Below are 26,875 nucleotides of genomic sequence, written 5' to 3' on the forward strand. Positions count from 1 at the left end.
GCGAGCTCGCCAGCCTCGAGCGGGGCCGGGCGCATATAACGGGCGCCGCGGCCGAGAGAGGACGCAGAGCGCCGCTGGGCTGCCGGGTCTCCTGCCTGCTCCTCCTGCTCCGAGGGCCTCCTGCATGAGGGCGCGGTAGAGCCCCGGACCCACGCCGTGCTCCTGCCGCCTCGCCGCGCTCCGCCCGGGCCCGGCTCCGCCAGGCCCCGCGGTGAGCTATGATCCGCCTCGGCGCTCCCCAGACGCTGGTGCTGCTGACGCTGCTCGTCGCCGCTGTCCTTCGGTGTCACGGCCAGGATGTCCGTAAGTCGTCCACAGCTCCCGCCTGCCACCCTTGTGTGTCGACCCTCAGCATTCTCTTCCCTGGCCCTCTCGCACTCTGGAGCCCGCGGGTCTGGGTTAGAGCGGCTCCGGGGTCAAGGCGCGCGGAGACGGGTGCAGGATGCGCAGAAGCTCATTGAATGGAATTATGCAAGTCAGGGGCTCTGTCCTAGCGTCCTCCCTGCGGGTGGTGGTTGGAGGCATTTGCCGGTCCTTGCGTTGCGCAGGAATATTAAAGAAGCCAAGCGTCGGGTCGGAAGTTTGCGCTTAGATTCAAGCGCGCTCTCTTTGACCAGCTTTGATAATTAAGCGCAAACGCACACTGCTTGCCTCACCCAAGCACTCAGGGTTCGGCAAAACAGGTTGTGGCCCATAGATCTTAGGAAAAGTAGGCGAGAAAAAGCACGAGCGAAGAAGTGAGCAAGCGCCAAGGGGTTGAATTCCTAGTCGTGTCCAGGGGTCGGTGTCTGGGGTTCAAAGGGAAGTTAGTTAGACAAAGGAGACGCTCTGAAACTAGTAGGCTGAAACCCGAGGCCGCGATGAAGGGCTTCGGAGAGACACCCTGAGATCTCAGCGCCCCTCGTGGGTTTTCTGCCATTCATGGCTGGCCCAGGAGCCAGGTGCAGCCCGCTTGGCATCTCGGCTTTCCCCTTGCCTCTAAAAGATACAGAAACTTCCCGCAGGAGAGGCCATCTGAAAGGCGGTAACATTCCAACCAGACCTTGCTTTTGAAACGTCCGGGAAAATAGCGCCCCCTCCCCGCCGTCTTCCCCCCATCCGCCCTCTCCCGCACCCGCCCCCCCAAGCCAGGTACTACAATGAGTTACTTTTATAAAAGTTTCTGGAACTAGCCGAGTCTCTGCCAGGAGTGAGTAAGCGAGTGTGTGTGTGTGTGTGTGTGTGTGTGTAGCAGAGGAGTGGGACACGGTTGGTCGATTGCTATAACAATTTCAACCGTATATAGTTAGAGATGGCAGTTTTACAATCTGGTCCAAAGACAGTTCGAACCGCACCTTTCCATCATCTCCTTTGGTAAAGTCCCACTGTCTGGGATTATATTTAGGACAAATGAAGCCTGGAAAGTGTATTAAGTAGAGAATTTTTTTTTCCACGTGTTTGGGCACGTTTCCGACGGCTGGGATTCCAGCCCTGTCTTTGTATGTTACAGATTGTAAATCAATCGCAGGGGAAATTTGGGGGGAAGGTATGGAAATCAAAAGTCCGTCTGCCGACGATTCTCTGCAGTCTCGCCTGCCACCTGGCTATCTCTGGAGACAGTTTAGAAGGCTTCGGGCCCAGAAGGACTTTCCGTTCGTTAGGGTGATCAACAGGGGCAGAACTGGACCCCGCAGCACAGCAGCAAGGAGCCTCAGGCCGAAGATTTTGGACAGGGGGTCGGGAGGTGCACTTAGCTGGAGGCGCGCTCACGGCACTTGGAATACCGTGTCGCTTAGTGGCCCCAGCTCGGATTGACTGTGTATTTGTCCTAAATTTGCACTTACACACCCACAAAGCTGTCTTCTTGACTGATCTCTGCCATAGTGCGCAATGGAATTAGCTAGGTGACTCTCAAAATCCCCAAACTCTGCATCTGGTATTAGAGGCGCTCACTTCAGTGGCAGAGCGTTCTCAGCGCCGCAGCTTTCCTAGGAGGGAATGAATTCCACAGCTCTTTGGGCCCAGATCTCCCAGTCGCTCCTCCCCCCACCCCCCCTCCCCAGGGGCAGAGCATTGGAGCCGCTGGCTTTGCGCCCTAGCGCACCCTGGCCGGGTAACCCACTCCCCTGGGTCAGAGGACCCAAAGGCGTGACGTGGGGAAGGACGCAGTCTGCGTGGACGTCAGGAATGTCAGTAACCTAAGGCTCGGGCACGCCCCTCCTCCCCATCTTTCCACAAGTTTGAGAAGCTTATTGGCTGCTGCGTTTTTGACCCACATCTGCATTTCACAGCCCTCGTCTCTGAAAAGTGCCCCTCGGCTCGGGGGAGAGACCTCAATCCGTCTTTGTGAGGCTTGTTTGCGTTAGGAGATTGGCAGCGATGGCTTCCAGATGGGGCTGAAACTCTGCCCGTATTTATTTAAACTGATTCCTTGCGGAGACCTGTGAATCGGACTCTGTGTGCGCTCGAGAAAAGCCCCATTCATGAGAGGCAAGGTCCGGTGGGTTCCCCCGGACTCCCCGACCCCCTCTCCCGTTCCCCCTCTCCCCCGCCCCGTGCCCGCCCACCGCCACCTCTCAGGCTCCAGCCCTGCGCGGAGCAGCCGCGAAGCAAAACAGTTCCCCAAAAGAGGTAACTTTTTAATTGGCCTACTACAAAGAGTCGCTTATACGGCCCTGCGGTAATGAGGGGAACACGATCAGGCGCGCTGGGATGCTATCGGCAGCCGTTTCGAACAGCAATTATGGAGGTGCTGGGCTCCTCCGTCCACACCTAAGGGATCCGGTTACGGAGCTGGCTTCTTTCTGGGGCAGTCATTTAATCGCACTTCTCACCCTCCCAGTGTCCGTGGGCGAGCTGCGTCCAGAGCTGCAGTCACAAAGAGTCACCGTAGGGCTCTCACACCCAGCGCTGCGGCCCCGCCCCAGCGCCCGCGCATCCCGGGACCGCCCTTCCGAGGGAAATCTGATCTGCCTTCTGGGTGAACCCCTCGTCCAGCATTTTGCTCTTTTCCCCCTACGGCCCTCCTGGCTGAGAGTGGGTTCTTCTTTAGTCTGGACCCCACCCCTCGCTTTCTGCAGCTCCACCCATGTTAGCAGTGGGTGTGGCCCAGCGATTTTGATACTTAAGCTAGGATTCCCCCACCCCACCCCGCCACACACACCCCCCCCCCCCGCCACCGCGTGATTATCTTGCCTAAATGCTGAGTGGATTTTTTTTTCTAGTGGAAAAAAAAAAAAGGTTTATCTTTCAGAGTCTCCGTAAAGAGCTGGGGCAGGCCCGTTTCTCTCTCCGCCCACCTGGTTTGTGGCCCGTTCCTATTATTCATCCCGCTGCCAGTGCTTTGACGACTCTGATGAGAAAAACAGCGCTGGGCGCTCCCTAGCACGTGGTGCGGGCTCTGCCACGCTTGGCGCTCTTCGGAGCGCTCTTGTCAGCACAGGCTTCGTTTGCAGGGTGAATTCCAGACGGCAGGGCGCTTATGGAGGGGGACTACTCTGTGCCCTTCTTTGTCTGCATTCTTGGAGGGGGCCGGGCCTGGACTGGCTACTCTTGGCCGGGACCAGGCATTCAAAGCCTCCTTCCATATCCCCTCCGTCACGTTGAGCCGTTGTCTTCAGATGGAAGCAGGCTCTCTCCAGAGGGGGGTCCAGCTGGAGGTCAGCACCCGTAGAGGGATCTTTGGCCCTGCTTGCCTCCGGGGCATTTTATCAGCCCTCGTGGGTTCTATCCAGGTGTATTGTTTGACTGGTCCAAACCCCTTCCCTAAATTGGTCCTAAGACTAATATTATTTAAAGACTGGGACAAGATCCTACCTCTAATAGCTCATCCTTTCACACACCTCCACCCCCATATATCTACTTCTGGAGCCTGGCTGCTGATGGAGTCTAATTTCTGTGGGTAGAATTTTCTCCACGCCTTCTGAATTTTAGCTGTCAGTTGTATTCAGCAGATCCCATAATTCCTAGAGGCAGGCAGAAGAAAGAAGGCCTCTGTCCCTGTGTTGGGGGTGGGGTGGGGTGTGGGCCGCTCTGCATTTTCCCCTCCCCTCTGTCTTTACAGTCCTGAGTCCCTCAGTTCAGAGGCTCATCCTCCTCCTGCTCCTACTCTAACTTGCCCATGACCCCCACATCATCATGTCTCCCCAATATGAGATGCATGAAGACGGTATTTCATCCTCAGTGCCGCACCACCCCCCCCAACCTTCCCTGCTGGGTCAGGATTTTCACTGGTGAATAGAGAGCAGAGTGCAAAGTGGACAATAATGTTTGTTGACTACATGGCAGAATGAATGATGTCTTAGAAAAAATAACAAGTTCTCTATGTTGGGTGGTCGGAGTCCACACGCTTCAGCATTCAAATGATGTCAAGTTGACCTGCAACCTCTCTCTTTTTCTCTTCTGGCTCCTCATCCCCTCCTTCCCTTGGCTCTCCGCTTCCCCCACCCCACCCTTGGTGCAGAGAAGGCTGGCAGCTGTGTGCAGGACGGGCAGAGGTATAATGATAAGGATGTGTGGAAGCCCGAGCCCTGCCGGATCTGTGTCTGTGACACTGGGACTGTCCTCTGCGACGACATAATCTGTGAAGACATGAAAGACTGCCTCAGCCCCGAGACCCCCTTCGGAGAGTGCTGCCCCATCTGCTCAGCTGACCTCCCCACTGCCAGTGGTCGTAATTTATTTATTTCCTGTTCCACATAAATAAATTACTTGCAGGGGCAGCAAATGCCCTGCCATGGATGCCAGTCATCTCTGTGAAGCAGAGGGACTGGTTATCCATGGCACCCCAGCAGCTGAGGCTGAAGGGAAAGGCGACTTCTCGCTTGCAGGATGACACTGAGTGAGCCTGACACACCAGAGGGGTCCTTCCTCACCTGACACCTCCAGAAAATATGCTCCTAAGACCTGGAGGACAGAGGGGACTCCACACAAGCGTCCTCACTGTAAGCACCTCTGCAAAGTCCTTGAGCCACAATGGAGATCCAGTGCTCCTTTTGGCCAAAACACAGATTCATTTCTCCTCTGTTGCCCACAGCTTGGCCTCTAAACATGCTCACTGTGGAGCAAGCTCCGCTGGCCAACGGGGCGACAGAAAGGGCAGGCCCCCTTTTGAAAAATATGGAGCATTGGTGGCAGTTTCCTTTTGGTTTTGCCTCTGTTGGTATTGACTGCCAATTAAGAAGCAAGTTCCTAGCAGAAGGAAGAGCTGGGGTCTGGAAGTTCTAGTGGTGAAGAGCAGAGCTGGGCCCCGGACAGAGCCCCAGGTGCCTACACCCTGGAGCCGGGGCTGGTGAATGTGTAGGTGTGCAGGTGACCCCTCCCCAGCTCTGGAGCCCATGCCGTATCCCCCTGAAGGAGGATGGGGACAGACATCTAGGCCTTTTGGGTAGCCCTCACCATTTTCTTCCCGATCAAGCAGAGGAGACAGTTGAAAAGGAAGCGAGCAGTTGCCTTTCCTTAACACTTCACCCACCGTGGAAAGCTGCTTGGGGAAGCCGCTTTGATAGCCCACTTCCCCAGATCATTTTTCAGGGGGCCTATGTGAGTGAAGCGTTGATCACCTTTACTATTTCGCTGCTACAAATGGGGAAAGGGTTATTGATTCGGGGGGCACTGGCTCCAATGCCCTCTGTAACTTCTGTGCTCTGCTGTTTTTTTGTGCTTGCTTCATGGAGACCCAGCTTGAATGTAAGACCTTTCTAAATACCTAACTCTTCTTCTGGGGTGGGGGATGTGTTGCGGGGTGCTTGGGCTACGGGAGGGTTTTCTTGAGGAAGAGAACAAACTGAGCTTCTCCGTTTCTCAGTTTTGGGTGCTTTCTCTCCTGGTGGCTGATAGACCTTGAGTTCTTTGTATTCTTTTTGGCCCCTGCATGCTGATTGCCTTTCAATAACAAATTCTGGGTCATCTCTGTTCCTCTTGGGACCTCAGCAACTCCAGACCCCAGTGGAACCTAACACCCCAACAGAGGGCTTCAGTGGAGTAACAGGAAGCTACCCCCTTCCCTGTTTGTGTCCCTTTCTATGATGCCTTCACGAAAGTTTGAATGACAAGTTGTACTTATCCATTTCATGACTCTTATATTCTCCTTCTCTATTTCTTCCATTTGCAGGGCAACCAGGACCAAAGGTGAGAATTGTTGTTGTTTGCTTTTTTTTTCCTCTTTATATTTTCTTCGTTGAAAGCAATGCTGTGCTCATTCAGCGTGCGGTTTTTAGGCATCAACAAAAGATCTGTTACAGTGGGCACCTTGCTGCAGGGGCTACTGTTTTGTACTGGAGGCTTGGTGAGCTTGACTCAATCCTGACAGTGTTTCATGTTTCAGGGACAGAAAGGAGAACCTGGAGACATCAAGGATGTAAGTACACTTTCTACTCCCATGTTGCGTCAACTTTTCTAACTGGGTCATTTCCTTGAGGTCTCTTCTAACTTGCCGTTTTGTCGGTGTCTCTCTCACAGATCGTAGGACCCAAGGGACCTCCTGGACCTCAGGTAAAAAAGAGAGAAACCCAGTTTTCCATGCTTTCCTTGAGTTGTTGATCAGCAGGCACTCCCGCTCTTGCTGTCGTCTCAATATTTTCTTCATTTTCAGGGACCTGCAGGTGAACAAGGACCCAGAGGTGATCGTGGTGACAAAGGTGAAAAAGTGAGTAGAGAAACAATGCTGTCTGACCCTTGTGGACTCCCCACATTCTCTAAGGACCCCCCCCCAAATGCCTCAAGGGCAGCCTGTAGACAGATGGGTCTTGTATAAACACTGCTTCACATCGGGGCTTCTTTCTCTTTCTCCCAAGGGTGCTCCTGGACCTCGTGGCAGAGATGGAGAGCCTGGGACCCCTGGAAACCCTGGCCCCCCTGGTCCTCCTGGCCCCCCCGGCCCCCCTGGCCTTGGTGGAGTAAGTATCCTTATGTCCCCTTCCTTCAGGCTGTCTCTCCAGAAATGTGGCTTCTAAATCGCTAGTCACACTCACCTGGCTGGCTCCCAGGGCTGCCAGAAGTGTGTCCACAGCCTGTCTTGAACATGGACTTCTCCCCCAGGCCTGTAATTTAGTGGAATCACATAGTGGGCGTGAGACTGTGGCGCTGACTTTGTTCACTCACTGGGTTTCTGTAAAGAAAGTCTTCAGTTACCTGGCTTCCTGGCATCTCTACTGTGTGGCTGGTCCTTGGGAGTGGGTGTAGGGGTTGGAGGAGAGGATGACTGGGCACTTGCGGTTCCCTGGAAGAAGAGTGACCACTGTCCTTGGAAGACGTTGAAGCTTCATCTTTGCCAAGTACATTCCAAGCAACTATTTATTCTCATGAAAGAGCCCCACTGAGGAAAGGTGTGTGGCTAAAGTTGGTTTTGGAATCAGACCAATCAACAAATTACATTATTGCCCAGTTTTTGCAGGTTTGCCATTTTGATGTTTGCTATGATTTAAATTTTTAAACTTGAATGGCACATAGATGCCTACTATATTCTCTGGTAAAATATTTTAAGACTGTTGATTTTAGTGTTTTGCTGGGCATTAAGGTCTTAGAAAAGAAAAAAAAACCTTTAAAAGTTATATTTTAGTTATAGTTTTCAATTTATGTGGAATAATATATTTAATATTTTAGAATTAAAGAAAACTTACAAAATGAAATGCAAGTAATGGATACTCTTCCAAGTAACACTTCATCTTCCAGGGAAATGGTTGTGCCACTGTCATCTAATAAGCCATTTCCAAAACTTTTTTTCAGGAATCATTAGTGTTTCTGATCAATGCTAGGTTAGTCTCCCACAATTAAAGTTTTTTCCTATCCGTATATAGCTTACCTAGCCATGTAGGAAAAGCATATAGCCTCTCAAGCTTTTAATGTTGTTGGGTTTATTTGCAGAACTTTGCTGCCCAGATGGCTGGTGGATTTGATGAGAAGGCTGGTGGCGCCCAGATGGGAGTAATGCAGGGACCAATGGTAAGAAAAGGCACCAGTTCTTTGCAGCCAAAATGGCAGGAGGTGGCCCTCAGCAGAGCCAGGGACTCTGACAACCTCACTTTACAGATAATTACTTGGAGCGGCCCTTCCCCATCAGTTACATAACCTCCCATTTAGCTAGCCCAGAGCATTTGGTTTTTAATGGCGATGGATGCCAGTTTTAATGATGCGCTGGAGTGACTAAGAAGAATGAGGATGGAGACAGGCATATAGGCTGATCTGTCAGAAGGCCAGTTGCTATTGCTCTTGGAATGAGAACTGAAGAATGCAGACAGCAGCCACTGTTCTCCAGCATCCACAAGACTTCCAGCAGGAAATCTCAGCCCTGCAGCTCCCACTTGGCACATGCTAAATGAAACTCAGACTTTAGTAAACATGGCTGCTGTCCAGAGGAACGCAAGGCCAGCTTCTCTGTCCAAATGGTACCTATAAATAAAAATAGAATGTTGCGAGGGGAGAGGAAAATGAGAGGGAGCAGCCCCTGCAGGCCCCTGCTCACAGAGTAACTCCTTGTCCTTTGTCTGGGCTGTTGGCTGGGAGGCGGCGGCACCGTGGAGGCCAAGGGTGAAGCCTTTCCAGTAAAGCTCCTTATTTTCTGTTCCAATGCAGGGCCCCATGGGACCTCGGGGACCCCCAGGCCCTGCTGGTGCTCCCGTAAGTATTGGGTTTTTCCTTTTGGAAAGCGGAGACACAGATGCTTTCAAGCTCTCTGATGTCTGTTCTAGGGGGCCAACCTGGTGTCCTCGCTTTACTTTTTAGGGACCTCAAGGATTTCAAGGCAACCCTGGTGAACCTGGAGAACCTGGTGTCTCTGTGAGTGCTGGCGCTGGCCCTGCCCTCCTGGGGGATCTTCTGGCAATGCACCATTCACACCCTAGTCCTGTCGCCTTCCGGGCTCTGCCCAGTGCTTTCTCCAATGGAGGACTCAAAGGAAGCTCAGATGTCCCGTCTTAGCTCTGGGGGAACTGACAGGGAGCCAGATGTGGCAGGAACCACCCAGGATTCTGTCATGTCAGTCCTTTTTCTGGGTCACCCCTTCTGGCCTGTGCTGTCCACTGCCTCCCGCTGTGATCTGCTCTGCGCCTCTTCTCTCTCTCAGCACAAACTGGGTTCCTCCATCTTTTTTTCCTTTTGGATGCACTAGCTTCCAAAAGCTATAATCCCTGGGTTTCTCCCACTGATTAGGTATCTTCCCCCCTCCAACCATCTCTTAAGCTCACTTATTTTGTTTGTAGGGTCCCATGGGCCCCCGTGGTCCTCCTGGCCCCCCTGGGAAACCTGGTGATGATGTGAGTACACCTGAGTCAATCAAGTGGCTGCCTCACTTGAAAGGGCCTGGAGAGAGGGGGTTCTGGGTGGTGATGGGCGGATGCACCCTCGACTGGGCCCAGGGGGCGGGGCTCGTCCGGCAGAGACTCAGACACGGCACCGGCTACATTTCCGCTGGCAACTTAGCTTGCAAGTGCCTTTGGGGACAGCTTTGGACCCACTGGGAAGGGAAATAATTAAAACATCATTAGCTCCAGGAAGGGAAATTGAGAAGTGAGAGAAGGGAGGGGGAAAACACAAGGGGAAAGATGCAGAGAAGGAAAAACAAAAGAGAAACACTCAACAGCCCAAGATTATCTTAATTGTAAATGAGTTGGGGAAAGCTCAGACTGAGTCAGGATGTCTGCAAGGGATGTAAACGAAGGGGAGAGAGGAGAACTGGCGCTGAAGCTGCTCGTGAGACTCCCATTAGAGGCAGTGAACGTCTCCGAGGTTAGGGAACACAGGCTGGTCAGCAGTGCCTATGAGAGGAGACAGTGAGCCCACCAGGGAAGGCTGGAGGCTGTGAGGGGTGGAGGAGCTTGCCCAGGCCACAGGCAGGGAAGGCATTCAGGGAAGTCTGGGACCTGCAGGGGTGGGGGAGATGAGGAAGCAGGTGGGCAAAGGCACGGCAGGTGGGAGGAGTGATAACATGCCAGTGTGCACCAGTGATGCTAACGTGTCTTCTGAGGAAGCTGAGGTACATCTCTCTCCCTTCAGGGTGAAGCTGGAAAGCCTGGAAAATCTGGCGAGAGAGGCCCTCCTGGCCCTCAGGTAAAGCCCACCTTTCCCAGTTTCTAGTCTCGTTCGCAGCGTCTCCATCCTTGCAACAAACGCAGTGGCCTCCCACCCAGCTCATCCAGCTCCGATAGCTCGCTCCTAAAGTTCCAGCCGTCCCCACGTGTCACGCTTTCATACTGATGACCATGTCCCTGATCCTAGCACAGTCTCGGGGCATCCGGGGGTGCTGGCAGATGTTTATACCCACTTTGCCTAAGCTGGGGTGAGGCACAGAGAGGGGGATTCTGCGAGTGACCGGAAGATGTTCCTGGTGCCGGGCTTCCCCTGCTTCCTGGCCACCCAGGGACCTGGCTTCACGGCCTCTCCCATCAGCCCACGGCAGCCTTTACCTGGTTCTGCACAGTGCTCTGAACATCTCTGCTTTGGATTGCAGGGTGCTCGCGGCTTCCCAGGAACCCCAGGCCTTCCTGGTGTCAAAGGTCACAGAGTAAGTATAATGGGGGGAGAGTGCTGGAAGGAAAAAGACTGACCAAGGGAGAAAAAAGTCTTGGGGGGGACATGAATCATCCTCTTCGGCTTCCCCAGAAGAGTGATTGAAAGTCTTCTCTTGTCCCATAGGGTTACCCAGGTCTAGATGGTGCTAAGGGAGAAGCTGGTGCTCCGGGTGTGAAGGTAAGGACCAAGAAGCACATGGGCATGGGGGACGGACGATGAGGAGATGCTGCTGAGCTCAGTGGAGTTAGGACGTCTGAACAGCTTGGGTTAGGAACACCAGCACTACAACCTAATGAATGAACAGCAGGTCTGGAGAGCTCCGGGAATTGTCCCTCATGGAACTAAAACTTGGAGGTGTCGGTGCTAGCTGAGATGACCAGAGCATTCAGCTTCCTCCATGGGAACTGTCTTGTGGGCTGGCAGAGGGGCCCCTGCTCACTGACCTTCTGCATCTTTTTTCCAGGGTGAGAGTGGTTCCCCAGGTGAGAACGGTTCTCCAGGCCCAATGGTGAGTATGAGCACCACCCCCTGGAGGGCCTCCAGACACTCTTGAGGCACCTAAAGCCCAGCAGATGGCGCCACTGTAGATGCCACTGCTCCCTTTGGGCAAAGTAGATACTCAACTTTGTAGATTGATTCGATTATGAGCAAAACGTAAAGTGTGTCAAGTGGATGGTTTGTGCAAGGGCTCACCAGCATTTCTTTGAAATAACCCTGTTAACATACTTAAGGTGGGCTTCAGTTTTTACAAATTCTGTTTATTTTCAACATTTGGGGGAGTTTGTCTATTGCAAGGAGCAAGATGTGCCTATAACAGGGCTCCTAATAGGTAACAATGGGAGCACCTGTGTGTTCTGCCATGGCCGAGAACCCTTTGGTGTGATAGGATCAGGAAGGCGGACCAGGGGCATCCACACCTTTGCCTCCTGGGTGCTACCAGCTCCCTCCCTTCCAGTGTCCATGAAGGGCCTGCAGGTTTAGTGATGGGGCCGAGCGGTCCTTGAACCAACTCATGCTGTGCCTCTTGGTGTGTGCTCCAGGGTCCCCGCGGCTTGCCTGGTGAGAGAGGACGGACTGGCCCTGCCGGCGCTGCAGTGAGTAATTGACAAGACCCAGAGCTACCATTTGCCCAGCTCTTTGGAGTTCACGAGGCACTTGTGTTCAGGGTTATTTTGCCTGACCCTCAAAGCAACCCCACGAGGTGTAGACACTATCATCCTCCCGTGAGGATTCACTCTGCGTGTGCCCGTCACAAATCCCCAGACTGGGTCTGCACAATCAGAGGACCGGGGGTGGGGGGGGTGGGGGGAGGCCATGGGAGAGCTGGCAGGCGAGGACAGGAGTCTCTTTAACCAGTCTCGATTATTCAGGTAATCCCTCGACAGTCTCACCCACTCCCCAGTCAATCCTGTTTGAATATATGGACAGACTTTAGTTGGCTATAGTGCTGTGTTCCTTTTAGTTCTTTCTGCTCACTTAGATGCTGCCCTAGAAAAGTGCATCAGTCTAGGGTCAACTCACATACTTTACATTACCGCACTGTTGGTGACACTGTGATATACCAGTGGCCACTGCTTCATGGGCACGCCCTCTGTTTAATACCCAGATGCTCTGTCTTATCCAGCCTTCCCTCGGATCCTACCAGGCGGATTCTGTTGTCCTCCCCCTTTTAGAAGAGAAGAAACTGAGGCACTGAATGGTTAACTAGCCTAAGACAAGCCGTGCTCTGCAGCCTCAGACTCCAGTGGCCTCGCATTAATGGGAGAGTGAAGAGCATGGGGATTTGTAGCAGTGGAGGGTGCAGGTGTTTAGCTCTGATCCCTTAGCAATAGAGAGCCCTTGTGGGCGCCTGGTCAGGCGAGTGATGCGATGAAAGCTGTGTTTAAGAAAGATTATGCTCTCTGTTGATTTCACACCCCAGCCACCCAGGCTCTGAGGCCCCTCCTCATGGGTCCTTGCAGGACCAGCCAAAGTAAATCAGCTTCCCTCAGTTGTGCTGCAGTCCAGATAATGTATCTGTTTTGGCAGAAATTTCCCTCAGAAGCAGATCAGTGAAATAGCATGCAGTCTCAACCCCCATTTGTCAGCCAAAACCGTTGAAGTGGCTTGTCCCTGGGTCACTTTGTGTGAGGGGATTAGAGAGCCCCGGGCCTGCCAAGAAGCACTGTGATTGCTACAGATTGTCCAGACCTGGCTTGTGCCTTTTTGGCCAGGCTTGGAGTCATGGGGGCCACACTCCATGAGGGGCACAGATGACCTGCACCGCTGTTCTCCTTCCTCCTCCAGTCGGCCCTGCTTCTTGCTTCTCCTTGCTGACTCCTGTCCCTACCGTAGTTAGACTGGCAGGGTGTGCATAGGATTTGGCATGGAAGATTGACAAGGTCACATAGTTCAGTGCAGGCCTGGTGTCCAGGCCTGGCCAGGGGCTGGGCTGGGCTGTGGTCATGTGCCCCCCACCTTGGGCCAGATGGTACCCACTCCCCAGCTTTCCTGCAGGGGGCAGCCCTGGATGCCCATCCAACTTTGGCCTCTTGGGCAGCACCACACTCCCCTTGCTCACACGCAGCCCAGGCCTCTCCTCTGGCTGACCCCTGGAGGGAGGGTACTTTGCGAAGCAGCCAGCCCAGAAGGGGCTCTGGCCAATGCTGAGGGTTTATGTTCCCTGTGACATTTTCCTCTGTTAAGTCTTCTCCTGCTTCCCTGGTTAATGCCAACCAGGAGAGTCTCAGTCATGAGAAATGGACCACAGCCAAGAGAAAGACTTGAGTCTTATTTAAAACAGGAGCTCCCCCTAAAGCATCCTTCTTCAGCTTCCCAGGAGAGGCAGAGGCAGGCAGGCGGGGCTCAGCTGAGGTCCTCCAAGGACCAGGTGCTCGGCCCAGCTCCACCCAGCCTAATGATTCCCGGGACCCGGAGGGGCCTCGAGAAAGAGACCCTGGAGGCGCTCCCCCTCAAAGTGCATGGCCTGTAGAGGAAGAGCGGCAGCCTTGCTGTCTGTGAAAGAAGTCTCAGGACAAGTTTGGTCCTCAGACTGTGCCCAGTGCCCTATCCCCATCACCAAGCTTCTTCCTGGGCTGGTAGCAGGTGCCCTGCAGCTTCTCTGTCTTCCATAGAAGCAGGTTGTTCTGTGGGTTGGGGATGGGGACACAGATCTAAGAATTGACCAAGGAGATTAACCAAGCCCTGAAAGAGCTTTCTGCTGCAACAGGCAGGAAGAACTGAGTCAGAATCAATGCTTGGCTGTTTCATTTTCACTGAGTCTTTAAATGATAACATGGCCTTGAATTTGGGGATACTCGGGGTCTAAAAGGAAGTTTAAAAAATGATGGAGTAGCTGGAAAATTAGCCAAGTTCTTTGAGGCTGAGAGCAAGCCCACTGCAGGCCCAGTTCTCAAAGGCACCATGGAGGGTCCTGGGGCTGCTTCCTCCCGCAGTGCACACCTGCCAGCCTCCTGCTCAGCCCTGGGACACCGTGAGAGGGACTGGAGATGTGTGTGTCTCCCATAACGGCTGCTTCCTTCTCGCTCACAGGGTGCTCGAGGCAATGACGGTCAACCAGGCCCTGCAGGGCCTCCGGTAAGTTCACTTCAGCCCCGGCAGGTTTGCCTGAGTCCCAGTCAGCCGCCCAGTGAAGTGGCAGTGTTTACTCAATATCCAGGCCACATTCTGGATTCTCCTGGAAAAAGAGGAACAGCTTTTCATTCCTAAGGGAGTATGTTGGGGACAAGCTTTGAAGCAATGGTTCATTTTTCTCAGCTACACTTTTGGTCGTTTTTCTGGGGAGGGGTAGAGAGGGAGGTGAAAGAATGACTTGCTTCTCACCATGTATATATTCAGAAACTATATACTGCGTCAGAAACGCAGTTTCCCCAAGCCAGGCTTGGGGACACTGGCAGCGGGGACAATTTTCATCCAGGGACTTTCGGCCACAGTGGATATAGAGCAATATCAGTACAAAGGTGGGAAGGCATGGGAGGTGAGGGGTGGCTTGCTTTGGAGGCGGGAGATGGTCTGCCCAGACTGGGCCTTCACCTCTGCATCTGCTTGCTTCCTCCAGGGTCCCGTGGGTCCTGCTGGCGGTCCTGGCTTCCCCGGTGCTCCTGGTGCCAAGGTGCGTGTTCTGCTTGTCGAGTCAGGACCCCCCCCTTTCCCCATAACCCTTGCTGACTGCCCCCCGGATGATCCGCCTTCCCTCTGGAGTGTCCCCCACCCCTCGCCCCACTACTGCTATCTGTGGAAGCAAGGAAAGAGCCAGGCGTTTTGCAGAGTCACTAGCTGGAAGGGAAAGTAAGATGGAATGATAAAAAGCTGGAGATACAGTTACAGCTTCAGAGTGGGACAAGGCAGAAAAAGATGGCGGGACCCCTGAGACCTGGGAGGGGACCAAAGGAAACTGAAGAGAAAAGGCAAAGTTCAGCTGACTTAGATCCGGAAGAGAGTTGGAGGGAAGTGGGCGCGAGATGGTTCCATCCTCCCCTCTTACCCCTGCTTCATCTTGGGGGGCAGGGCTTGTCTCTCCCAAACCGTGTTAATAGAGTTCTTCCAAGGATTAATAGAGGCCAGTGGGAGGCCAGCCAGTTCAGGGAAAGGCCCCTGTGGCCCCGGAGGGATTCCAACACGCGTGCGTCCCTGGGAATTCTCTCCTGGTGCCGCCAGGAGATGAATAAGGAGCCTCCATGTGGTCACTGGCATCAGGTTGCTTTTCCCCTTGTGGGGGTTTCCATGGCAACCAGACAGTGTCTGAGGCCCCAGGAGCGGGGTGAAGGAGACCCATTGTGAAGAGGGACAGCGGAAGGAGAGGGGGCCTGACCTTTAGAAAATAATAATTACAAAAGTAAAGCAAGAATGTTGTGAGAAGAAACCTGAGGAGGCCGTGCCCTCCCTCCAGGTCAGCAGTCCTCCCCAGGGACTCTGCCATCCAGAGAGCCCAGCTCACAGCCAGCTGTAACTTTCAGGAAAAAATGAAAGTAAAAGCAGAGCCCATTTTGGGAAAAGTGGTGTCGGGGCGCTGGTCCCCCAGCTTGCTTTTTGTCCTGGCTTGCTGGCTTCCTTCAAACAGGCTTGACTCAGAGCCTGGTTCACATTAGCCAGATACACGCCCACTGGCACCCCGAGCTGAGATGTTCAAGAGCCTCAATAAAAGAGAAAATAGGTGGGAAAGGGGAGGTAAAGGTGCCTGCCCATCTCAGCCATTGTCCATCATCCCACAGTGCTGGACTGGCAGGCTGCCCAGCTCAGGCTTTTCTGATGAGTGCTGAGGGAACCAGCACAAAGCCCAGCCTGTAACATGAACCTGTGTGCCTGCTCGTGGTGGCCACCAAGGAGGGGGGATGGAGAGTAGAGCGGGGCAGGTAGAAAGTCATCAGGTCAGCGGGCTCAGCCAGGCAGCCTGCATGGGAACCCTTTTTGGTGTGTGTGTGCAGCTTGTCCTGAACTGTTGCCCACGGGGTCTGTGTCCCCCTGACCTGTCCTCACCGCATCCTTCCCTGCCTCTTTCCAGGGTGAAGCTGGCCCCACCGGTGCTCGAGGTCCCGAAGGCGCCCAGGGTCCTCGTGGTGAACCTGGTACTCCTGGGTCCCCTGGGCCAGCTGGTGCCGCTGTGAGTGTATTTTGCCTGAAGGGTCTGGGGTCTGAGGCCTTGGCACACTTGACTATCTGCTGAGGCAACTGGTGCCTCAATCATCACACCTTCCTTCTGGCTCAATGCCTGCCACCCAGCCACCAGTCTCTAGAGACACGTCTCCCTCCATCACCCATCCTCCCTTGAAGTGTCCAGCAGGGCCACGCCTGGAATGGACCAGGGGCCTGGGAGCATGATGTGTGGTGGGAATGTATTCTTCACTGCTTATCTTATAACGACACTGTCTCCTTTTTCAGGGCAACCCTGGAACTGATGGAATCCCTGGAGCCAAGGGATCTGCTGTGAGTGCTGCCCTCGGACTCAGCTCCTCCAGGTGGGGTCAGTCCCTCCTCGTGCCCCCCTCCTAATGCCCTTCTCTCTGCTCATGCTGACAGGGTGCCCCTGGCATTGCTGGTGCTCCCGGCTTCCCTGGACCCCGTGGTCCACCCGGCCCTCAAGGTGCAACTGGTCCTCTGGGCCCGAAAGGTCAAACGGTAAGATCCAGTGAACTCTGAGTCCCACCCACAGCCCCAGAGTCAAACCCAGCACCCTACTTCCTGTGCCTACAGTGTCCTCTAGCGGGCTGCCTTTAAGGGTTGGGGTGGTGGAGGATTTTTAGGGCCGTGGGGAGAACCGAGTGTGAGAACCTGCTTTTCTCCTTTGTTAAGGGTGAGCCTGGTATTGCTGGCTTCAAAGGCGAACAAGGCCCCAAGGGAGAACCGGTGAGTACCTGGCTGCCACCCCTGGCCCACTGCCCACCTCCGCAGCAGGCGTGTCCCCTATCCTGGGCCCTCTGAGGGTGTACCCAGAGATGAATGTGACAGAGAAGCTGATGCGGTCTCAGCTGCCATCTTCGGCTTGACCAGCTTGCCTGCCCACTGGGCCACTTCTTCTCACCCAGCTGACCCTTTGTGACCTCACTTCCCCAGGCCCCCCAGCCCTGAAACAGCAGTCATAGCCACCTCCTCCTCATGCCAGGCTGTGCTTGCCCCAGGGCCAGGCAAAGACTCACCCTGTTTCTCTGCCATGCTGGTTCTCAGGGCCCTGCTGGTCCCCAAGGAGCCCCTGGTCCTGCTGGTGAAGAAGGGAAAAGAGGTGCCCGTGGAGAGCCTGGTGGTGCTGGGCCCGCCGGTCCCCCTGGAGAAAGAGTAAGTGGGCCAAGAGTTCTTCCCCACGCTCGTTGGGGTGTGCCCTAGAGATACAAGTTGAGTTCCTGTGGCTCTGGGTCTTTGCCAAGTCTGTGGACCTCATATTCCTTTTTTCCACCCACCTCCACACTCCTTAGTGTCCCTCACCCCTGGGTGACATGAAGCAGTGGGAGTTCCTTTCCAAGAGGTGGGGGCAGGCCCAAGAAGTTAATCTCTCAGAATCTTGCACCTGGAGCTTCCCAGGTGGCGCGAGTGGTAAAGAACCCACCTGCCAACGCAGGAGACGTAAGAGACACGGGTTCGATCCCTGGGTCAGGAAGATCCCCTGGAAGAGGGCATGGCAACCCACTCCAGTATTCTTGCCTGGAGAATCGCCATGAACAGAGCAGCCTGGCAGGCTACAGTCGATAGCGTCGCAGAGTCAGACGTGACTGAAGTGACTTAGTAGGCATGCATGCACATAGCTTCTGCTCTGCAGAGACTGCAGTAGGAGGGTTGGTGGGATTGACACCTGGATCCTGACTAGGCTCTCTGCAGCCACAGTTGGGTCAAGGGCCTCTCTAACTCATTGCCTCTCCCCTCCACTTCTTCCTAGGGCGCTCCTGGCAACCGTGGTTTCCCAGGTCAGGATGGTCTGGCAGGTCCCAAGGTGAGTGGGGGAACAGGGACTGGGGTCCACACATCACTGGTCAAATGGCTTTCTGCTGACCCTCTGCCTCCTCTTGTGTAGGGAGCCCCTGGAGAGCGAGGACCCAGTGGCCTTGCTGGTCCCAAGGGAGCCAACGGTGACCCTGGCCGTCCCGGAGAGCCTGGCCTTCCTGGAGCCCGGGTAGGTAGCAGGGATGCTTCTGTTTTCAGCTTCCAACTCTGAGAAGACTCCTCACGCCCTACCCGACCTGGTCCCTCCAACCCTGTGCTGACACCCAGCCCCTTCTCTCTCCTAAACAAAGGGTCTCACTGGTCGCCCTGGTGATGCTGGTCCTCAAGGCAAAGTTGGTCCTTCCGTAAGTCCATCCGCTGGGGTCACTGGGAGAGGTTGGGGGGCACTCTTGGGGAGGCAGGTGGGAAAAGAGACAGGAGCCGGGTGGGGGCAGCCTGTGAATTTTGAGAATCGGGGAGGGGAATGGAGGGGATGGTGGGTCCTGTGGCCAGGTGTGGCCTATGCAGTGGCTGCAAGTTCTAAAAAGGCCACCCCTTGTGCGTTTGGGCCTTCCTTTGGGGAAGACAAAGCCTGGTGTGCACTTTCAGGAACAAAACTTCTAAGCTAAGCAGTGCCTTGTCACTGAGGAGTCTCGTGTGTGATGCGGGCTGCCGGTTGCGACCTTAGTCAATCCTACATGCTCTTTGTCTGGCCGGTGACCTGCCCTGAGCTTGCGCTCAGTAGAGGGACAAAGGTGGTCTCGTGTCCATGTGGTGAGAATGGTGTCCTCTCTTTCAGGGAGCCCCTGGTGAAGATGGTCGCCCTGGACCCCCAGGCCCTCAGGGAGCTCGTGGGCAGCCTGGTGTCATGGGTTTCCCTGGCCCCAAAGGTGCCAATGTAAGGAATCACCTGCCCTTCCATTTCCTTCCACATGGTTCCGCTACCTCCCTGCCCCTGGGGAAAGGGCTGGTTCCCAGAGTTAACCCAAGGGCTGTGATGAATGAGGTCCATGGTGTTCTGGGTGGCTTGGACCCCCACGCCCCAAGGAGTGCCTGTGATCAGGGGAATCCCAGGGCTCTTTAGAGCCCTCAGAACATCTCAGCCATGACACTGATCCCCGGGTCAGCGCTATCAGCTCACACCTCTGAGCATAAGAGAGGCGCTGATCCTCGACTTTAGCCTTTGTTGTCCATCAGGCAGTGGCCCCACGCCCCAGTCTCCCCCGCCAGCCATACCCATACTCCCACCAAAGCCCTCCACCTCATGGCCCTGCCCTCTTTCTTCCAGGGTGAGCCTGGCAAAGCTGGTGAGAAAGGACTGCCTGGTGCTCCTGGCCTGAGAGTGAGTGCCTCCCCACTGCCCACCCCTGGGTGTTTGTTGCTCCCTGTGGGGAGGGAGCATCCCTGGGGCATGCTCCTGGGACCCCTGGTTGGCCGCATGATGCCCATGGCTGAGCCTGTGCTGCTCTGGGCCCTGTGGGAGTCCACACCAGGAGACTGGTGGCTGACAGCAGCCGGGGAGGTGGAGAAGGCTCCTGTGCTGAGGACTGAGGGAAAAGAGCGGAGTGGGAAGGGCGGGTGGAGAAATGGAGTTCAGGCGGAGGATTGGCTGGAAACTCTGGGCCACACAGTGCACCTGCCCGGTGCTGGGGTCTGCAGAACTGGAGGAGTGTATCATGATAGCGCCCCCTCTCTCTCCCCACTAGGGTCTTCCTGGCAAAGATGGTGAGACAGGTGCTGCAGGCCCCCCTGGACCCGCTGTAAGTACCCGCCCAGCCCCTCCAGGTAGCCCGTGGGCAGGGGCTTGGGGGGCGGAGGTGGGGAGTGATGGAGCTGACAGATGTGGGTCTGGGCTGATCCAGGACCGCGACCCAGCCTGAGCAGAGGCAGTGTGGACCCCGCCCTGGTGGTCCGGGGTGCGGGTCACTCGCTGGTGGGAGAACAGCAGGCAGTGAGGGTGGTGTTGCCTGCCGTGGGTGGCCCCCTGGCCCCTCTAGCCCTGGATGTGGCGTCCAGGCTCTCCAGAAGCTGGCTCAGCTCACCATTGTTTTCCTCTGCAGGGACCAGCTGGTGAACGAGGCGAGCAGGGTGCTCCTGGGCCATCTGGGTTCCAGGTAGGCAGCTGGACCGGCTTCCTGTTTATTCTCTCTCCAGGGATCTGGGGTGGCAGCAGCGCCCCCTCAGTGGGGGCCAGGGGATGGGTCTTCCCTGCACCCCAGCTTTTGCCCTGTGCCAGCCTCGCCAGAGGGCAGGGCAGCAACCTCACTCCTTTCCTAACTAAGTCACCTTGGCTTCTAGGGACTTCCTGGCCCTCCCGGCCCCCCAGGTGAAGGTGGAAAGCCAGGTGACCAGGTGAGTACAGGGCCCTGAGAATACCTGGGAATCTGCAGCGTGTTTAGGTGGGAAGGTCTATTCTGATGCCCAGGAGGCAAGGGCGGGAGGGGAAACAAGGAGCTCAGTGAGGCAGGGAGCGTCTGGGTCCCGCAGCCCAGCTTGCCACAGTCTGAGCTCCGCAGCTAGCAGGAGGGGTGCTCGGCCAAGGCTCCGGGGCAGAAAAACCTTGCTCTCTCACATTCTTCTTTGATCTTCAGGGTGTTCCTGGTGAAGCTGGAGCTCCCGGCCTCGTGGGTCCCAGGGTGAGTGTCCTGTTGGCCATTCCCAAGTGGCCTCTCGGAGTGGTTCTGGCCTGCCTGTCCCAGCAGAACCGCAGCCCCGGGTCCTGCCTGCGCCCCTGCCTCCGCCAATCCAGCTCCGCCCGTACCTCCCTGCCTCTCCCTGGCTCTCCGTCCTCTTCGGGCCTCCACCTGACTGTTCCGTGGTGTCTCCACTCCAGGGTGAACGAGGTTTCCCCGGAGAACGTGGCTCCCCCGGTTCCCAGGGCCTCCAGGGGGCCCGCGGCCTCCCCGGCACTCCTGGCACTGATGGTCCCAAAGTAAGTGAGGCGGGTGTGGTCCTCTGGGTGGAAGGGGATGGGGCTTGGGGGATGAAAATGGAAGGAGGGAGGGATGGAGGGTGAAACCCAAAGGGGTCTGGGCAGAGGAAGAAGGGGAGGAAAGGGGGCTTGGGGCGCCCAGAGGAGGAGCTGCCCATCACAGAGTCCTCTCCCCCACAGGGCGCAGCTGGCCCAGCTGGCCCCCCTGGGGCTCAGGGCCCTCCAGGTCTACAGGGCATGCCCGGCGAGAGGGGAGCAGCTGGTATTGCCGGACCCAAGGGAGACAGGGTGAGTACCGGGCTGAGCAGGCCTCCCCCCGACTCCCTCCTGCTCCGCACGGCACCCAGACATCCTCTTGAGGAACTTGGAGGCCCCCCACGGCTCTTTGTTTGACCTTTAGTGACGTCATCCAATGACATCCCTCCATCTCACTTACTGCTCGTCACCCACCCTGAGACCACAGCAAACCCCTCTTGGCCAGGCTCTGACCCCGCCTGGACCCCCATTCAGGGGGGACACTGAGCTGGCAAAGGGGGTCTTGGAGTGCCTCCCTGAGGTGGCCCGTTTTCTGTATTCCCCAGGGTGACGTTGGTGAGAAAGGCCCCGAGGGCGCGCCCGGGAAGGACGGTGGACGAGTAAGTGGGTGCTGGTGGCAGGCTCCCTGGGGCTGGGATGGGGACAGATGCAGGGATCCCATGCACGCAGGGGACGGAGGGGCTGTGTGTGAGCGTGGTCCCTGCTCCTGTGTTCAGTTGTGTGGGCTGGGCATCCGCAGGGACTTCCCTGTCAACACTGGGACCCCGGAGTGAGAGGGCGTTCTGGGGGCCATGGAAGGATACACCAAGGGCCCCTGGGTGTGGGCGCCCCAGGCTCCCTGCTGGGCACTGCATCTCTGGCTGTCTTTCCCGGCCCCTCACTCGGCCTTCTCTTCCCAGGGTCTGACTGGCCCCATTGGCCCCCCTGGCCCAGCCGGTGCCAACGGTGAGAAGGTGAGTCATGGAACCCTTTCTTCACTCTGCCCCCATCAGATCTCCTTCTCACCGCCTGCCAAAGACTGCTCTCTCTCCTCCCCTCGGTCAACAGCTGTCACCCTCCCCCTCTCCAACTGCTGTAAGGAGTGAGGGTGGGGGCCTTCTTAGCAGCAGAGTCCTGGGGTGCGCGCCATTGAGGGAAGCAGAGGAGTGGGGCACGGGTGTCTTTCTCAGCGCCCTGAGGACGGTGCAGGTGTGGCTGAAGCAACGAGAAAAGGGGCTGCTGGGGAGACCGGAGCCCCCACCCACCGTCAGGGCTGCTTCCTGGGTGCACTTTGCTCTGGAGGGGCCCCCTCTGAACCTACACCCCTCATCTCTGGCTTTTGTCCTTCCCTGTCCCTGACCTTAGGGAGAAGTTGGACCCCCTGGTCCTGCCGGAACTGCTGGTGCTCGAGGCGCCCCGGTGAGTATCTGCCCGGAGCCTGGCCCTGCAGGGGCGTGGCTCCCTCCCTGCAGTTCGGGTCTGGGGATGGGAGGAGAGATGAGAAAGGAAAGGGAGAAGGCACACACCCCTCTCCCGTGATGTGGTCACGGTGGAGGACCTTCAGGTCCCCAGACCTCTGGCCACAGGAGGCCTTCTGGCCTGGCTCGGTTTGTTTAGGATGGAGCTCCCTGACCCCTTTTCTCCGGGGTTACTGCGCAGTAGGCTGGGCCAGGGCGGGCTCTGGGCTCCAGGAGGAACTGAGCGGGCAGGCAGCTGAGCCTCCGCGCCCCTTTCCTCACAGGGTGAACGCGGAGAGACAGGCCCCCCTGGACCCGCTGGATTCGCCGGCCCCCCTGTGAGTATCTCTGTCCACCTCCCCTGCCACACCTCTCTGCTCAGCTCTGCGTCATTCCCCAGCCCGAGGGCGAGGCAGGGAGGGAGGGACAGGGCTTTAAGGGAAGGGGAATGGCTCCTTTCCCTCCACACCGATGTGACAGCCCCGACCTCAGAGCAGGCGCTCAGACCCAGGGTGGACACACACTCACCCCGGCCCTGTGGGAGGAGTTCTTGCCCCCCACTCACTGGCTTCCTCCTCCCCGAGCCAGGGTGCTGATGGCCAGCCTGGTGCCAAAGGTGAACAAGGAGAAGCTGGCCAGAAAGGTGACGCTGGTGCCCCCGGTCCTCAGGGCCCCTCTGGAGCTCCTGGGCCTCAGGTGGGTAAAACTGAGCTCCCCTGGGAGCTGACCCCACAGGACAGGGAGGCTGGGCGCAGGGGGAGGGGCCTGGGCGGGCCAGGGGCAGCAGCCAGGCAGAGGGCAGAGGCTTCAGGAAGGAGGAGTTTGTACTCAGGGATGAAGGCTCGAGGAGCTACGCTACCCTTGCTTTCGTTGTCACGGGTGTGGGTGCGTGGTGGGGGCTGGGGGAGGGAACGCAGGTACCGCGTGTGGCTCAGGACGGAGCAGCCAGCCTCCTGGGAGACCCTGGCTGGGCTCTGAGGACACCTGATGGGCTTCTCCTCCCAAGGTCTCCTGGAACATGAGTCTTCTATTGGTCGGGGTAGCAGGCCCACCTGTGATAGCTTCCGAGGCTGGGATGTTCATGCTGACAAAGCTCCATCTCTGTGATCCTGGCTTTCAGGAGTCTGTGGTCAGGACGACTGGGCCTCACTATCTCCCTCCTTCCTCCTCAGGGTCCTACTGGTGTGACTGGCCCTAAAGGAGCCCGAGGTGCTCAAGGCCCCCCGGTAAGTGAGGCCCCCACCCTCACTGTCTCTGGGCCGGGTAGAGGGCACTAGGGGGGGTGTTGGCAGCTTCTCTCACACCCATCCTGGCCTCACAGGGAAGGCCCGGCCCCAGAGGCTGCACCCCACCTCCTTCCTTCTCACCCACTTTTGCCCCCACCCATCCCACAGCCAGGTGGGAGACAGGACGCCCCTGAAGTCTGAATGCCCCAGTCCAATCCTCCCCTGCAGAGGCAAGAAGCTGCCGCAGCAAGAGGCAGTGGCCACACCCCGGGGGCCCTTTCTCCCTCTCTAACTCCCCTGGCTGCTCTGCAGCCCCTTGCCCCTTTCCACTCCAGCCTGTGAGACCACCCCCAAAACCTTTGATTCTGGGGCCTCCTGAGGGTCCAAGGTGCTGAGTCTCCCCTCTCCTCACATAGGGAGCTACCGGATTCCCCGGAGCAGCTGGCCGCGTCGGACCCCCAGGCTCCAATGTGAGTGCCACCCCGACTGGTTTCTACCTTACCCCTAGCAGGAGGCACAGGCAAGGGTCACAGAGTCTGGCCCAACCCCATGCACATCTTGTGCCCAGGCCCACACCTGGGAGGAGCAGTTAACTCACTGTGGGGTCCTGTTCTCCGCATGCACAGCTGGGAGCAGGGGCTGCGCCCTTGTGCTGGCCATGGGCTTCTGGCTCCGCTTCACCGTGGACACGCATTTCCTGAAAACACTGTGCTTTATGAGAAAGTCTGCATCTTGCCCTTGGGGAGCTCACAGCAGAGGGAGGAGAAATGATAAGTCAGCGGGCTCACCAACACTGTCAAGTGCAGGCAGGTGGGCACAGAGGCTTAGGGCTGAGGGGATCGAGACTGGAGCAGTTCCTTGAGGATGGGTGGTGGGAGAGAGGCCACAGGGAAGGAAGCAGGAGAGTCGGAACAGGGAGAGTGTGCAGGCACTAGGGAAGCCAGGCTGGCTGTCCAGAGCTCACGCAGAGCAAAGATGAAAGGGGTGGACCAAGGGGGCCAAGCTGCCCCTACTGTGGAGGAAGCCCCCAGAGGGTCATGGCACCCTGGAGGGACGGGGAAGGGTGAGAGGAATTCTCAGTTTCTGTGTTTTGCTTCTCTAGGGCAACCCTGGACCCCCTGGTCCTCCTGGTCCTTCTGGAAAAGATGGTCCTAAAGGTGCTCGAGGAGACAGCGGCCCCCCTGGCCGAGCTGGTGACCCTGGCCTCCAAGGTCCTGCTGGACCCCCTGGCGAGAAGGGAGAGCCTGGAGATGATGGTCCTTCTGTAAGTCCCACCCCAGGGCCAAGGTCCCTGGGGAAGGGGTGCAAAGGGCAGGGGCTCCCAGAGCCTGGAGTTGGGAGCAGGGCTGTGGGTTTGCCAGGAGGGGGTGCTGCAGAAAGTGCCCTGCAGGGCAGGAGGAGTACTGACCTGACCCCCGCAGTGGGCAGCTGGCCGCAGCACAGATAGGCAGCGGCTGCGTGTCACTTCTCAAGTTCTCACCTCCTTCCTCTCCCCGCTCAGGGTCCCGACGGTCCTCCAGGTCCTCAGGGTCTGGCTGGTCAGAGGGGCATTGTTGGTCTGCCTGGACAGCGTGGTGAGCGAGGATTCCCCGGCCTCCCCGGCCCCTCGGTAAGTGGGGACGTCCCTTCCTCCAGGCGAGCCGGCCTAGCCTGGCTCAGGTGGAGGGTCTTCACTGGGTGTCCCTGGTGGCCCGGCCACCTGCTCCACACCCTCGGAACTGACCCACGGTCAGCCGTCTTCCTAGAAGGGCTGAGAGGGGCCTCAGAGTGCACTCACCCTCCTTGTTGCTGCCCCCAGGGTGAGCCTGGCAAGCAGGGAGCCCCTGGAGCATCTGGAGACCGAGGTCCCCCTGGCCCTGTGGGTCCTCCTGGCCTGACTGGTCCTGCTGGCGAGCCTGGACGTGAGGTGAGCAGTGGGTCCCACTGCGGGGACAGGGGAGCCCTGGAGCAGGTGGGCGACAAGGCGGGCCAAGCCCAAGTGCCCAGATGCGATGGGAAGGTCGTGACGGGAGAGAGAAGGCCAGAGAGACTAAGACCTGGATGCACGGGAGGGCGGCAGGAGGAGGCTAGCTGGGAAAGCCTTGGCTGGACGGCGGTGGGAGCAGCTCTGATGGCATCTGCTCCCCTTTGCACAGGGAAGCCCCGGTGCTGACGGCCCCCCTGGCAGAGATGGCGCGGCTGGAGTCAAGGTGAGTGTCTCGTGCGGTGGGGTGGGAAGGTCACTTCATCACCCTGGCAGGGTCAGGGTCAGAGCCACATCCCTCCTTGCCTCCTCTGGAAGTTCCTCTCTGAGCCTGGGACCTCTCTCCTGACAGGGTGACCGTGGAGAGACTGGTGCTGTGGGTGCTCCCGGAGCCCCTGGGCCCCCTGGCTCTCCTGGTCCCGCCGGCCCAGTTGGCAAGCAGGGAGACCGAGGAGAAGCTGTGAGTATCTTGAGTCAGTAAAAGCCGTGGTGCAGGAGGGTGGCCGGGTGGGCAGGGAGCGCCTCTCCACCTCCCGCCCTCCCCTGCCCCAGGCCCTGGGAACAACCCTGGGTCTGGGTTGTGAAGCAGCTGCCTCGGTGCCCAGCCCATGGGCCGTTGGGCCATGGGCACACAGCAGTGGGCCATTCCTGCCTCAACTGCTCTCTGACATTGCCCCCTCACTCCCCCCACAGGGCGCACAAGGTCCCATGGGACCCGCAGGACCTGCTGGAGCCCGGGGAATGCCAGTGAGTATCTTAGTGCCCTGCGCTGGGTCCTGACGGGCTCGGTGGGGAGGGGTGCCCACAGGGACCTGGGGCTCCTTGGCTCAGGTGAAGCCGGCAGAGGGCTCTTGCTCTGGGCTGAGCTGACCCAACCTGTGTCTGTGTGTCTCGTTCCCAGGGCCCTCAAGGCCCCCGAGGTGACAAAGGAGAAACTGGAGAGGCTGGCGAGAGGGGACTGAAGGGACACCGTGGCTTCACCGGTCTGCAGGGTCTGCCCGGCCCCCCTGTGAGTGCTGCTGTCTGTGCTTGGCTCCCCAGGGCCTCCCGCTCCACAGGGACCACTTGAGCTTCCCAGGCTGCTGAAGTGACTTGGGATGATCCTAAGAAATGTCCAGGCCTGGACCTTCTCTGAGTCGGAGGGTGGAGCACGTGGAACGGCCATGGGGCTGGGGGTCGGGGAGCAGATACATGTCCCAGCCAGCTCCCGGTGTATATAAACCTATTCAAGAAGGCCTCCCAGCCTGGGGCCTGTCTGTGCTCACCTCTGACCTTGGCCTCTTCCTTCTGCACAGGGTCCTTCTGGAGACCAGGGTGCCTCCGGTCCTGCAGGTCCTTCTGGCCCCAGAGTGAGTGAGAGGGAGTGAGCCCTCCCTCGGGGTGGGGCCGG

General features: G+C 57.4%; 1 protein-coding gene across 2 annotated transcripts in view; it reads left to right on the forward strand.

Moving 5' to 3' along the window:
* Positions 1-218: 218 nt before the first annotated feature.
* COL2A1 (collagen type II alpha 1 chain) overlaps positions 219-26,875 on the forward strand; it is a 29,627-nt gene continuing 2,970 nt past the window's right edge. The window contains exons 1-49 of one of the 2 annotated variants that reach the window (XM_068969851.1): positions 219-303; positions 4,442-4,648; positions 6,092-6,108; positions 6,305-6,337; positions 6,439-6,471; positions 6,572-6,625; positions 6,774-6,875; positions 7,843-7,920; positions 8,551-8,595; positions 8,701-8,754; positions 9,177-9,230; positions 9,970-10,023; positions 10,424-10,477; positions 10,609-10,662; positions 10,949-10,993; positions 11,526-11,579; positions 14,017-14,061; positions 14,543-14,596; positions 15,986-16,084; positions 16,363-16,407; positions 16,501-16,599; positions 16,774-16,827; positions 17,146-17,253; positions 17,849-17,902; positions 17,984-18,082; positions 18,204-18,257; positions 18,692-18,790; positions 19,181-19,234; positions 19,599-19,652; positions 19,953-20,006; positions 20,191-20,244; positions 20,484-20,528; positions 20,726-20,824; positions 21,005-21,112; positions 21,406-21,459; positions 21,760-21,813; positions 22,205-22,258; positions 22,581-22,634; positions 22,885-22,992; positions 23,469-23,522; positions 23,939-23,992; positions 24,625-24,786; positions 25,024-25,131; positions 25,321-25,428; positions 25,658-25,711; positions 25,838-25,945; positions 26,179-26,232; positions 26,387-26,494; positions 26,781-26,834. In XM_068969851.1, the coding sequence (XP_068825952.1) occupies positions 219-303; positions 4,442-4,648; positions 6,092-6,108; positions 6,305-6,337; positions 6,439-6,471; positions 6,572-6,625; positions 6,774-6,875; positions 7,843-7,920; positions 8,551-8,595; positions 8,701-8,754; positions 9,177-9,230; positions 9,970-10,023; positions 10,424-10,477; positions 10,609-10,662; positions 10,949-10,993; positions 11,526-11,579; positions 14,017-14,061; positions 14,543-14,596; positions 15,986-16,084; positions 16,363-16,407; positions 16,501-16,599; positions 16,774-16,827; positions 17,146-17,253; positions 17,849-17,902; positions 17,984-18,082; positions 18,204-18,257; positions 18,692-18,790; positions 19,181-19,234; positions 19,599-19,652; positions 19,953-20,006; positions 20,191-20,244; positions 20,484-20,528; positions 20,726-20,824; positions 21,005-21,112; positions 21,406-21,459; positions 21,760-21,813; positions 22,205-22,258; positions 22,581-22,634; positions 22,885-22,992; positions 23,469-23,522; positions 23,939-23,992; positions 24,625-24,786; positions 25,024-25,131; positions 25,321-25,428; positions 25,658-25,711; positions 25,838-25,945; positions 26,179-26,232; positions 26,387-26,494; positions 26,781-26,834 (3,489 nt within the window). The remainder of the gene's footprint in view (positions 304-4,441; positions 4,649-6,091; positions 6,109-6,304; positions 6,338-6,438; positions 6,472-6,571; positions 6,626-6,773; positions 6,876-7,842; positions 7,921-8,550; positions 8,596-8,700; positions 8,755-9,176; positions 9,231-9,969; positions 10,024-10,423; positions 10,478-10,608; positions 10,663-10,948; positions 10,994-11,525; positions 11,580-14,016; positions 14,062-14,542; positions 14,597-15,985; positions 16,085-16,362; positions 16,408-16,500; positions 16,600-16,773; positions 16,828-17,145; positions 17,254-17,848; positions 17,903-17,983; positions 18,083-18,203; positions 18,258-18,691; positions 18,791-19,180; positions 19,235-19,598; positions 19,653-19,952; positions 20,007-20,190; positions 20,245-20,483; positions 20,529-20,725; positions 20,825-21,004; positions 21,113-21,405; positions 21,460-21,759; positions 21,814-22,204; positions 22,259-22,580; positions 22,635-22,884; positions 22,993-23,468; positions 23,523-23,938; positions 23,993-24,624; positions 24,787-25,023; positions 25,132-25,320; positions 25,429-25,657; positions 25,712-25,837; positions 25,946-26,178; positions 26,233-26,386; positions 26,495-26,780; positions 26,835-26,875) is intronic. The other variant, XM_068969852.1, reaches the window with a different exon arrangement.

This window comes from Capricornis sumatraensis, chromosome 4, assembly GCF_032405125.1.
Source record: "Capricornis sumatraensis isolate serow.1 chromosome 4, serow.2, whole genome shotgun sequence".
NCBI classification, from domain to species: Eukaryota; Metazoa; Chordata; class Mammalia; order Artiodactyla; family Bovidae; genus Capricornis; species Capricornis sumatraensis.